This window comes from Tamandua tetradactyla, chromosome 1 (assembly GCF_023851605.1).
Source record: "Tamandua tetradactyla isolate mTamTet1 chromosome 1, mTamTet1.pri, whole genome shotgun sequence".
Lineage (NCBI taxonomy): Eukaryota > Metazoa > Chordata > Mammalia > Pilosa > Myrmecophagidae > Tamandua > Tamandua tetradactyla.
In genome coordinates, this window is record NC_135327.1 from 173,327,770 (window position 1) to 173,340,642 (window position 12,873).

Below are 12,873 nucleotides of genomic sequence, written 5' to 3' on the forward strand. Positions count from 1 at the left end.
AATGAGACAAAATAAATCATCAATGGCTGAGAGATTCCAAACAGAGTCAAGAGGTTATCCTGGAGGTTATTCTTACATATTATATAGATATCACCTTTTTGGTTAAGATATATTGGAGAGGCTGGAGGGAAGTGCCTGAAAATGTAGAGCTGTGTTCCAGTAGTCATGTTTCTTGAAGATGATTGTGTAATGTTGTAGCTTTCACACTGTGACTGTATGATTGTGAAAACCTTGTGTCTGATGCCCCTTTTATCTATGGTATGGGTAAATGAGTAAAACATAGAGATTAAAAATAAATAAAGAATAGGGGGAACAAATGTTAAAATAAATTTAGTATATTGAAATGCTGGTGATCAATGAAAGAAAGTGATAAGGGGTATAGAAAAAAAATACGGGAAACAGGCTAAAATATATTGGGTAGATGGAAATACTAGCAGTCATTGAGAGAGTGGGGTTAAGGGGTATGGTATATATGAGTTTTTTTTCTTTTTATTTCTTTTTCGGAATTGATGCAAATGTTCTAAGAAATAATCATGGTGATGAACATACAGCTATATGATGATATTTTGAGTTATTGATTATATACCAAGAATGGAATGATCATATGGTAAGAATTTTCATTTTTTTATGTTTAAAAAGATATTTAAAAATTAAAAAAAAGGAAGTTCATTCCTTCACGGATGACTTTGAGAGGATTTCAAGACTTCAGTCGAAGAAGACAAGGCAGATGCGTTGGAAATGGCAAGAAAACTAGAATTAGAAGTAGAGTCTGAAGATGTGACCAGATTGCTGCAGTCTCATGATAAAACTTAAATGAATGAGGAGTTGCTTTTTATGGCTAAACAAAGAAAGTAGTGTCTCGAGATAGAATCTCCTCCTTGTGAAGATACTGTGATCATTGCTAAAATGACAACAAAGAATTTAGAAATTATTTAAATTTGGTTAATGAAGCAGTAGCAGGGTTTGAGAGGATTGACTCCAATTTTGAAAGGAATTCTCCCATGAATAAAATGCTATCAGACAGACAGCATCACATGCTGTAGAGGAGTCTCTCATGAAAGGAAGAGTCAGTCTACACGGTAGACTTCATTGTTGTCTTTTTTTAAGAAATTGCCACAGCCACCCCAGCCTTTAATGATCACCACCCTTATCAGTCTGCTACCATCAACACGGAGGCAAGGCCTTCCATCACTAAACAAGTTATGACTTGTAGAAGGTTCAGATGACAATTAGCATTTTTTACCAATAAAGTATTTTTAATGAAAGTATGTGCATTGCTCTTTTAGACATAATGCTATACATGATTAATAGACTACAGAATAGTATAAACATAAGTTTTATCTACACTGGGAAATCAGAAAATTTGTATGTCTCACCTAATTGCAGTAGTTTGGAACCAAACCCACAGCATGTCTGAGGTATACCTACATGTAAGTATTTTTTCCTCAGCTAAATGTGAAATCCTTGAGGACCTAGATGCTATTTCTGTTTCTTCTCCTTTCAAAATTCTGAGCATGTGGGAGACCCTGGTTCTATTCCCAGCACATCCACTCAAAAACAAAAAAAAAGAAAAAAACTGAGCAAACTGGTTGCCTATTAGAGATATTGTATACTTTTGAATTTATTATGCAGGTGTTCGTAGGAGTAATTCAGTGGCCCCATGAATTTGGATGGGAAAAAATTACATCTTTATTTTCTTTAATGTCTAATGAATTTTTTCATCTCTGTTGTAATTGTGAATATACGCAATAAGCATTAGAATATTAGCAGTTCTTGTGACTTGTCACAAATAGAAGTTATAGGTATTTTCCTATCACATTTCAGTGTGGGAAATATCATAACTTAGAAATTGTGGTAATTATTACCTCACAGATCTTGTTACTTAATATGTTAATAAAGAAGCTATATATTTCTGTATCATAATTCTGTTTCTTCATTTTTTTGATAATTCTTTCAATATAATTGACATTCTCTGTAGTCCTGTGTATTTCTTTATTTCACATATTTAAAATTGAGTGGGGTCATCCTTCACCGAACAGCCAAATGGGGCTCATGGCACAGTAAAGACAGTTACTGGTGCACCTACATGAATGAACCTTAAGAGCTCTATGTTGAATGAAATATCGGGAACAAAAATACAAATATTATCATGCCTCAATCATATGGACTAACTATAATATAAAAATTCAGTAAACTAAAGTCAAGAGCATGGGATATCAGTTTGGGGATTATTGTAAAGGGTCCTAGATTGTAAGCTGTTACAGCAGTCATATATATTCAGGAGGTGTAACTGTTAATTCTAAATTCTCAGATACTTAGTTGTTTGTATATATCATGGTCTTTCCCAGAAAGTTTGGGTATTGATGTGACTCCTGAGACTCAGAATTAGGACTTTGAAGCTATGAAAATCAGCAGTACCCATACAGAAATTGTTTAATAAGTTGAAAAACTGATCAGACATGAAGTAGAGATATGAATTAAGCTGATCGGGTAGGACTAAGCATATCAGAAGACTGGGTAAAGAATGATATCATCCATATATTAAACTTCAACTTCTATGTGAGACTAAAGGGAGAAATGTTTATTTGCACTTTGGTGCAAAGTTTATATTTTGACTAGTGCATTTCCTAATTTAACTTGTTTGGTCAGTTTAATTAGCACCGCAAGTACATGGAATCTTGAATATGATATGAGATTTTGTTGGTTTATCCAGGTTAGTGTGATACCCTGATAAATCCCAGAGTGATTTGGGCAGTGAATAAAGAAGTATTTGCAAAGTCCCCTTGGGGGAATGGAGAGAAAGGAGGAAATATTCAGCTTCCCTGTTTGGAGAATTTCTGATATTCTTGCAAGTAGTGGGAACAACCAAATCAATAGGCTAAGCCCTTGATCTTGGGTTCACCCCTATGAAACTTATCCCTGCAAAGGATAGGCTGAGCCTACTCAAAATTAGGTCTAAGAGTCACCTCCCAGAGAACCTCTTTTATTGCTCAGATATAGCCTCTCTCTCTCTCTGGGCCAACCTGCAGGTGAATTCACTGCCACCCCACCCCCACCCCCCCATGTAGGACATGACTTCCAGTGGTGTAAATCTCCCTGGCAAGATGGGACAGAAATCCTGGGATGAGCCAGGACTTGACATCAAGGGATTGAGAAAACCTTCTCAACCTAAAGGGGGAAGAGAGAAATGAGACAAAATAAAGTGTCAGTATCTGAGAGATTTCAAACAGAGTCAAGAAGTTATTCTGGAGGTTATTCTTTCTTATGCATTATATAGATATCCCCTTTTTAGTTTATGGTGTATTGGAGTAGCTAGAGGAAACTATCTGAAACTCTAGAGTTGTGCTCCAGTAGCCATGTTTCTTGAAGATAATTGTATAATGATATTGCTTTTACAGAGTAACTGTGTGATTGTGAACACCTTGTGTCAAATTGTCCTTTTATCTGGGGTATGGACAGATGAGTAAAAAATATGGATTAAAAAAATAAATAATCAGCGAAACAAAGGTTAAAATTAATTGAATAGATTGGAATACTGCTAGTCAGTGAGAGGGAGAGGTGGGGTATGGTATGTATGAGTTTAGTTTTTGTTTTGTTTGCTTGTTTTTTTTGTTTTAACTTCTTTTGCTGGAGTGATGCAAATGTTCAAAAAAGTGATCATGGTGATGAATACACAACTGTGTGATGATATTGTGAGCCATTTGTTGTACACCATGTATAGAATATTTGTATGTCAAGAATGTTTGCATGTTTGTTAAAGTTTAACAATAAAAAGAACTGGTGTCAGAAGTGATCTCTCTGAAGGGACTTAGTGTAACAGTGGGGCGTTGGCCTTAGAAGAAACTTGATTTCAGATAAGGCCTAGAGGTAAAAATAAAATTTAGTAAAGAAATGGAGTTATAAATTCTGAGAGCTTAACTATAGAAGTTTGTGACAGGAAAACTGCAGTGTGGGGGATAATGTTTAAAAGGTTTTTTTTTTTTTATGAACAAGCATTTTACTGGGACTTCAGTAATATAATAGGAAGGTTATTTTTCCCTTGTTTTATTGAAATTGGTCTGGAACTTGAAGATGGATTTTATTTTTTTAATTAATATTATATGTCTGGTTACAAATATGGACTATGTTTTTGGAATTTTGGTTCAAAATCCTGCTTTATTCTCATCTTACACTGTTTGATGGCTATAATTGCTATGTGAGGTAGTAGAATAGACTGTAAATAACTTTGCTTCATAAAGACATAAACAAGACAATGAAGATAATTTAGTATTGTTTTTTAATCTTTGTAAAGCTTTTAAAAGTTTTGTTGTTTGTACTTGTGAAATGAAAGTCATATTTAATATCCCAGGAGTCCTTGTATATCCTAATGGCTAATTGGTAATTCCTGTGTCTGTTTTTTCTCACAGCTTCACTTAATCAGCTTCCTTTAGATAACAACCAGTATAGGAAAGTGTCTCACCCAGTACATCTTACCTTCTCATTCAGTATGATGATGCTGAAAAGAGCAATGGCATTAGAAATCAGTAGGCCTGCTATCAGATAATTGTGGATATTCTGTTCTGATTTATCAAAACTTGGCAAATGTTAGTTTCTTAAAGTTGATTGTGTTATAGGCTCTGAAACTATGTCAATGAACTTTTCTTATTCTGTTACATTAAAACCTACTGGTCTGTCTTGTACTTTGAATTAATCCTTTACCCATCACTGGGTAACATCATTCATTGGTCATTTGGAAAATATGGTTCCCTGTGATATGCATATTTTCCGAATATTTAAGTATTTCCTAATACAGTTTTTAAAAATCACATTTGTTGTTATCTGTTTCATCAGAAAAATCTTAAATGTTGGGAAGCAGTCAGCCTCACATTGGTGCATATCAATTTTCCAAAATTCTTTCATTGCAAGCTTGAATTTTAATTACTGGCAACAAATACTGTCATTTAGTTTCCTTGGAAATGACAGACTTACTTTGTTCATTTTCAAGATAATGTCTGGCAGATACCCAACTCTAAATAATCATTGTCTATCAGTAAAGGTTGTCTGTTATTCTTTTAGGAAAAAAAAGTCGCTCTTTCAGCTCACAACTCAAACAACTATAAAAGTCCTTTTCCTTGATACTGCCATCATGTTTTGAAATACAACCAATTGCTTTATGTGTACTTTCCCTTTTATCACATAAAATTAAAAATATGTGTACTTAATGATAGGAATTTAATACAGTTAGTAATCTCAGCAGGGGCATTTAAGAATACCCCCCCCCTTTTTTTTACTGCAAGAATGTGGTATTGAGGAACACAGTGCATTTGATACTGTTTTAGGGAATACTAGCCCACTTTGTATCAGTACTTTGATTGGAACCAAGGTGCCAGCACTTTTACTCACCATTGCTTTTGCATTATGAGTACAACTGTGAGTATAGTAAAGAAAAACAGATAAAATCCTAGAATTACTATGAAAATTATTTTGACTGTGTGGGACCTCCTGAAAAAGTCCTGGTGATCCCCAGGAGTCCATGGATCACACTTTTAAGCACCTCTGGTCTGTCCTTGTGAAATTCTATCCTCATCATCTGTTATTCCTCTGAATACATGAGAGGTTTTTATACTCTCTTCTGTTTCATTGATTCACTTTCCTTTTCTTGTATTTATGTCTGGCTTATAATTAAGGTATCTTTTTATTATGTTTATATTCTTATCCTTTATCTTGGATTTTTTTTAATTTTTAATTTTATTTTTTTAAATACCAAAAAACACCAAGCAAACACAAACATTCCTAATTTGATTATTCTGTTCTACATATATAATCAGTAATTCACAATATCATCACAAAGTTACATATTCATCATCATGCTCATTTCTTGGAACATTTGCATCTACTCCGAAAAAGAAGTAAAACGAAAACAGAAAAAAAATTTATACATACCATATCCCTTACCCTGCCCCTTCATTGATCACTAGCATTTCAAACTAAATTTATTTTAACATTTGTTCCCCCTATTATTTATTTTTATTCCATATGTTCTACTCGTCTGTTGACAAGGTAGATAAAAGGAGCATATCTTGGATATTCTTGTATTACAAATTTTTTCAATCAGTTTGTTCATTTACATGTAAGAAAAAATAGATATTGAGATTACATAAAATTCATAAATAATTTGGGGAGAATTGACCTTTACAATCTAAACACTAGGAACATGGTATATCCCTTTATTTATTCAATTCTTCAGTAAAATTTTGTTTTCTTAAATAGATCTTAAAATTTTAAGATTTTAAGCCTTTGTCTCCATTATAAGGAGACTTTCTTCATTATAGTTTCTAATTGTTTATTGTAGATATAGGAAAGTTGATTTTTGTATATTTACCGTACATACAGACTTTTAAAAAGCTTTTCAGTTGAGACTTTTGAATTTTTAAGATAGATGGCTATATCATCTTCAAGTGATAATATTTTTTCTTAATTTTCAGTTTTTTAAATCTTGTTCTGTTGGCTTGGCTAAGCCTTCCCTTATGGTTTTGAATTGGACCTCTGTCTTGTACCTTAAGATTTCTCCACTAGGTTTATTTTTTTAGATTTCCTATATAGTAAAAAAAACAAAACAAAACAAAAAACTGGATAGGGAGTGTCCTGTTGCTTTCTATTCCTTATATATTTTGAGCTCTTTTCTTTTTCAAAAATGAGTAGAAAATGTATTTTATTAGCTTATTTTTAGCTAATAAATTACCTCTATTGAAGTAATTAAGTAGATTTTTCTCTTTGTTAGGGTGCTGAGTCACATTAATATATTTAATATTATTGAACTATTCTTCCATTCCTGAATGAACTGTATTTGATCACAGTGAAAACCTGGCAAAAAATTTTTCCAGAGTTTTCTCAGGATTTTTAAATATATATTCATAACTGAGATTGTCCTTAAATCCTTTTTCTTCAGGTTTTGTTTTCCAGATTATGTAACTTTGATAAGCAATTGAAGTTCAGTTTTTTTCTGTAATCTGATATAGTTTAAATTATATAGTACTTATCTATTTCTGTATGTTTGTTAAATTATCTAGTTCTGGATTTGATTTTTGAGGGGTAGATTATGACCATTTTGAATTTATTTTACGGTGTTTTTATAACTAAGGAAACATCATGATGGCATGGGTCTTTTGTTTCCTTTTGCTACTGTAGCCTTAACCCCTAGCATAGTGCTAGGCATATAGAGTGTGCTCAGAAAATTTGTTGACTGAATCCTAGTAGGCTTGCTTAAAGAGTGATTTTACCTTGCTGTAGTTTTGTTTGGACTATGAGTGTTAATTTTCTTTTTTTTTCCCCCTCAAAGTTCCACTCTTATCCTGGGGACCCAGCTTTAATTTTAGCATCTGGTATGTTGAGCTGAGTGGCATTGATGATCCTGATGTAGTACAACCCTGTCTCAACTGGTATAGCAAGGTAGGACTGTGTTTTAAAATCCTCATTTTATGTTTCTGCCAATCTTTTGTCTTCATTGAGAATAATTTAAAATATTGAGAGTGGAAATCATAACTATAATGCTATAACATCTAATATTTATTAGGCATTTTCAGTCTGCCAGCTTCCAGTCAATCTTTGTAACTAATTTCATTGTTGCCACTCTATGAGATAGATACAATTATTGCATAATTTACAGATGAAGAAATGAAGCATAGTGAAGTTAGGTATTTTGCCTAAGATCACAGATTTTGTAAAGTGCTTGGGCAGTTATATATGATTTAAGGTGATCTGACACCAGAGTCCAGAGTGTTAACTATATACATCACACTTTTTTTTTTTTTTTTTGACCTATATTGATGTGAATACTTTAAACATAGTTTTTAATGGGACAATTTTGATTCTAAATTGATTTTAAAATACATTCCTCTGTTGTGTGTGTGTGTTTATTAGCAAAATAAGAATATTTATTTTTCCCTTTAAAGATTTTTGCTTTGAAATGACAGTTTCATACACTAGATGCAGCCTCAAAACTGAGTTTAAACTGTTGAGAAATAGCTTTTTTGTTTTAGTTTTCTTTTTTAAAACACTTTTTTGGTGTGCCTTAAATTTATAATATATGTTTATTTGACTTTTTCTTTTGGCTCTGTTTATTTGGTTTTCTTTGTCAAAGAATAAAGCTTTAGTCTATTTGCTGCATCCTGATTTTTTTTATTTACATGCAAGTAGGGATGAACTGATCCAGTCATAGGAGACTGAAAAGTAATATAGTTTGTTTTTTTCATACAGTTTAGCTCTCTTCTAGTCAGTTTAATTGAGAAACTTTTTGTTTGACATTTATTTTGGGCATTTATTGTATTCTTTTTAAAATAATTAAATGCTGGCATTTAGTATTCTTTCATTTATTTCTTTGTTTCCTGTAATATTTTAAGTTCTTTCAATGTAGAGATGTTTTTAAACTTAAAAATATCATCTTTCCAGTGTTAGATAATAGGATAATATAATATGCTATATTATATAACTAATAGGATACCTAACACTACTTAGTATACACTTAAAATCTAATTTCTAGTGTCCTTTAAAAATAAAATGATTAAACTTCTCTAGTAATTTAAAAATTTCTCATACCCAGTCACATTTGTCTGTGTGTTTTCTTTAATTTTCTCACTCTTTTCTTGGTATTATAGGAAGTTGCAAGCATCACTTCTTTTCCCCAACATTGTGAACAGATTATATTTGAGAAATTACGATTCTTCCCTCCCATTCATTTTTTGACTTCTCTGTGTTTATTATGGATTTCTAGAACTTAAAATCTTTACTTTCTTTGAGTTTCGATCTTTTTTTGAAGTGTTAAAATTCAGTTGCGGGCAGTACAGTGGTGGCTCAGTGGCAGAATTCTTGCCTGCCATGCCAGAGACCCGGGTTCCATTGCTAGAGCCTGCCCATGCCCCCTGCCCACCCACAAAAAAATTCAGAATGTCATAACTACTTTCATACTATGTATTTTTATATGTTAATAGAAAATTTAAGATGTGAATGTGATTCAGACTCCTATAGCACTATGATGAAAAGGTATTACTGTTTAATATGGTACCAGATAGTTATGTTAAATCTTTATTTGGAGGCCAAGGGTAAGAAATGATCAATATATGAAAAAGTTAGTTTGAATAGAGAATCATTCTTTGGTTATTTGAAGAGGTATGATCTTGATTAGTGCTTAGGAATAGGTATTTTTGATAACATTTTATTAGCCAAATATTCAGCTGGCTATGAATTGTCTTACATTTCAAGCCCTGTAAATCTTCCTAAAAGGTATTAATTGCTTTATTTTCTTGCCTTATTAAAGGATAAAGCTAATAATAAGTCATTATTTATTTATTTGATTATTATGCAGAACTTCTATGTCATCCGTTTATTTTGTTAATTTTTACTGTATGGTAAGTAGTGTATACTTAAGAAATTTAAGGTGATCCCAAAACATGTTTTTGCAATTATTGTTTCTTTAAAAATTCTCTGTAGGACGGTGCAATTGTGGCTCAGTGGCAGAATTCTCGCCTGCCATGCCCAAGCCCTGGGTTCGATTTCCAGAGCCTGCTCATGCAAAAAAATTCTCAGTGAACTTGAGTTCGGCATTCATCCTTTGAGGGGAGGAAGTTAATTGAGCATCACACTTCTAAAATTCTAGTTAATTTATATGTTTGCTTTATAGCTGTTTAAAAATATAAGGGGCGGGCCACGGTGGCTCAGCGGGCAGAGTTCTTGCCTGCCATGCTGGAGACCCAGGTTCAACTCCTGGTGCCTGCCCATGTTTAAAAAAAAAAAAAAGTGAAGTAGCCTAGGCTATGAAAAAAATTATAAAATCTAAATATTCTCTTTGAGATGATTTTTGGGTCATAAAACCTTTTTGTGACTTTAGAATAAATATTGGATATTATTTGGCATTCAACTAAGCTAATTACTAGGAACCAAGAACCAGAAAGCATAATCTAATTTATAGGCAAGTTATTTTACAGTTTCTATGCTTTCATTACTAAATTTTAACCTGATTAGTGAATGCTATACGAGTTATAATTTTTACAATCGCAAGTGGTCTTTAGTAAATACTTACACTTCTTCTTTTCTTCAAAGTTCAAGCTCTGAAATTAGATCTGGTTTCATTGCTTTCTGCTACATGCTTTGTGACCTTGGGAAGTTAATGTATTTGACTAAGTTTCGATTTTGCCATTTGTAAGATAGAAATAATGATACCTAGCTAATAGTGCAGGTACAGTGCTTGGCACATAGTAAATGCTTGGTTTGATCTAGTTATTATACCATTGTTAATATTTGCTGCAGCAACAATTAAGCAAATCTCTTCTCTTCATACTTTCTGCTGTGTTCTAGTAGTACCGCGAACAGGAAGCCATTCGTCTTTGCCTAAAGCACTTCCGACAGCACAACTATACAGAGGCTTTTGAATCACTGCAAAAGAAAACCAAGATTGCCCTGGAACATCCCATGCTAACAGATCTTCATGACAAACTGGTATTGAAGGGTGATTTTGATGCTTGTGAAGAATTGATTGAAAAAGCTGTAAATGGTATGTTATCAGCATGTACACTGCTTGGTTATTATTAAAATAAAATTTAAAATTAAAATAATTGTTAAATTACTAATTTAAATGATTAAATTAAATTTAAAATGAAAATGATATAAATAAATTTTTTAATAGAAAGAAATAGAGTGATAAACTTTGGCTTCCTTGAATTTATAAATTTGAAGTTAAGTTAAAATGAATTGCTTCCAGAGCTGTTACATTAAATAAAATGCTTAATCTACCTCTCAGGTTTGTACATGGTTACTCCTTATTTAATTGAGGATGATGCTTATGAATAAATGATTAGTATGTTTGAAATAGAATATGCTTTAGTGTTTTAAAAATAGTTCAAATATGATAGCCGCTTACCAAACAATTAAAATGTATCAATGAAAGTATATATGCTACTTCTAATATATAATTTTTTTAACTTCTTAGGATAAATAAGTCATTTTCTTTTTTATTTTGTTTCAAATCTCTATCTTTAAGGGATCTATCATTTTTCTAAGAGAAAGTAATTAAGAAAAACATAACCGAAAATTATGTAATTATTAGACTAAAAGTTATATATTAAAACTTTCTCTTCAGTTCAAGAAATTTAACACTAATATGAAGCTTATAGTCTATATTCCAATTTTTTATATTTCCTAATAATGTCTGTTTGGGCCTTCTCTCCTCCATATATAATTAGATCTAGTCCAGGATCATGTGTCACATATAATTGTCTTCTTTTTTTTTGATTGTGAAAATGTACCATCTCCTTTATCTTTATGGTTAAACTGAAGTCACATTTCCTGCAGCAAACCTCTGCCAGCTGCCCCAGTTCCCATAGGTCTAGTCCACCCTTTTCTGAGGTTTCTATAGCATCAACTGTCCGTGCCTTTCATGATGCATGTAAGGGTCCATAGCCCTTTGGTGCTCATCTCTCCAACCATCTTGGCTCTGAAAGAACAGGGCCTGAGTCCACCACTGTCCCAGGATAGTCCAGCCTGGAGCAAGAGCTTGATAAAGACTTAAAAAGAGTAACAGTCTGTTACACTCTTGCACCAGTCAGCATTCCAGAAATCTAGCCAAGATGACCTCATCAGGACTGAGCTGTAACTTTGGGGTGTTTGGAGACCTCCTGGTCAATGAAGGATAAATTTTTTAAAATCATGGAAACCAAGTTAAGTGTGCTTAAAAATCAGTGTACATGGTCTCAACTAGATACAGAGATGCCAGGTTTCACTAAAATTCTGGTATTTGTCTCCAGGGGATGGGTCTTTAGTTAATTTCTGTTTTCTTCTTTTATATGCTTTACAAATATTCAACAATTAAAACTTTTTTTTCCTTTGAAATCATCTTTATTTTGATTGCAAGGTACATTTTACTTTTATTTGTTCCCATTTGACGTCTCAGAGCTTGCCATGTAAAACAAAACATTGCCTTCACTATCAAATTGTTATTCAAGAACATTATAAAATACAAACTATAAACTAAGATAGTGCTTTTTACAGTATGCAGAACACTGCATTAAAACAACATTGATTTTAAAAGGCAAGTGAATTAATTGGCAAAACATCCGATTCTTTTTTCTAATGAAAAATGGTACAAAATGGCACACATATTAAACACTAAATTTTAAGTGTTAGGTGCTCAAAAAATGATAATCATGGGAGAGCTATTTCCCTGACCTAATTTTGACCCAAGGATACACAGGTAACCATTATTCTACAGGACAAAAGAGAAGGTACATAGTGGTCCATAAAATCAGACTGCCCTATTGAAGATGGTTTACCCCCAACACAATAGGTAATGATTAAAAAAAAAACTTTTTAATTGCTACAAGTATAATACATGCTGCAAAATACAGATATATATCAAACAGTATAGAAAAGAAAGAAAGAAAAAATCTCTCTTTAATAATACATTCAGTTGGTTAGTAGTCACTTAAAATCATGTGTACCTCTGATTACTACAGGAGATTAACTTTCTCTTCTGACTTTAGAAAGGAACAAGTTAAGAGATAATAGGTAGTAACTCTATTCTTGAGATTTAGTGTCACATCATTTTTTTTATTCTGCTCTGGGCTCTCCTCAGCTGACTTGCAACACTATTTGGTGAATAAACACTCCTTCCAGGGTTGTTCAGTGTACTGCTAACATCACTGAAGATGATGTGTTGGACAAATAAGGAAGGAAACAGTGTGTAGTCTTTCAGCTTCTGCTCCCTCAAAAACAGCAGAGAAAAGCACAGATATCCTGCCAGCTAGACTGGAAAGTCCAGAGAATCAAAAGCAACTTCTGTCAAGCTTCTTAGCGGAAACAAACATCACATTTAGTATAGTAATAGGATATTAGTAAGATCTCAGA

The 12,873-nt window shown here is 32.7% G+C and overlaps 1 protein-coding gene across 1 annotated transcript in view; it reads left to right on the forward strand.

The window, feature by feature from the left end:
- The window catches only part of MKLN1 (muskelin 1), a 299,405-nt gene that overhangs the window by 145,452 nt on the left and 141,080 nt on the right, over window positions 1-12,873 (forward strand). The window contains exons 5-6 of the mRNA XM_077135509.1: window positions 7,319-7,428; window positions 10,333-10,525. Of these exons, the coding sequence (XP_076991624.1) occupies window positions 7,319-7,428; window positions 10,333-10,525 (303 nt within the window). The remainder of the gene's footprint in view (window positions 1-7,318; window positions 7,429-10,332; window positions 10,526-12,873) is intronic.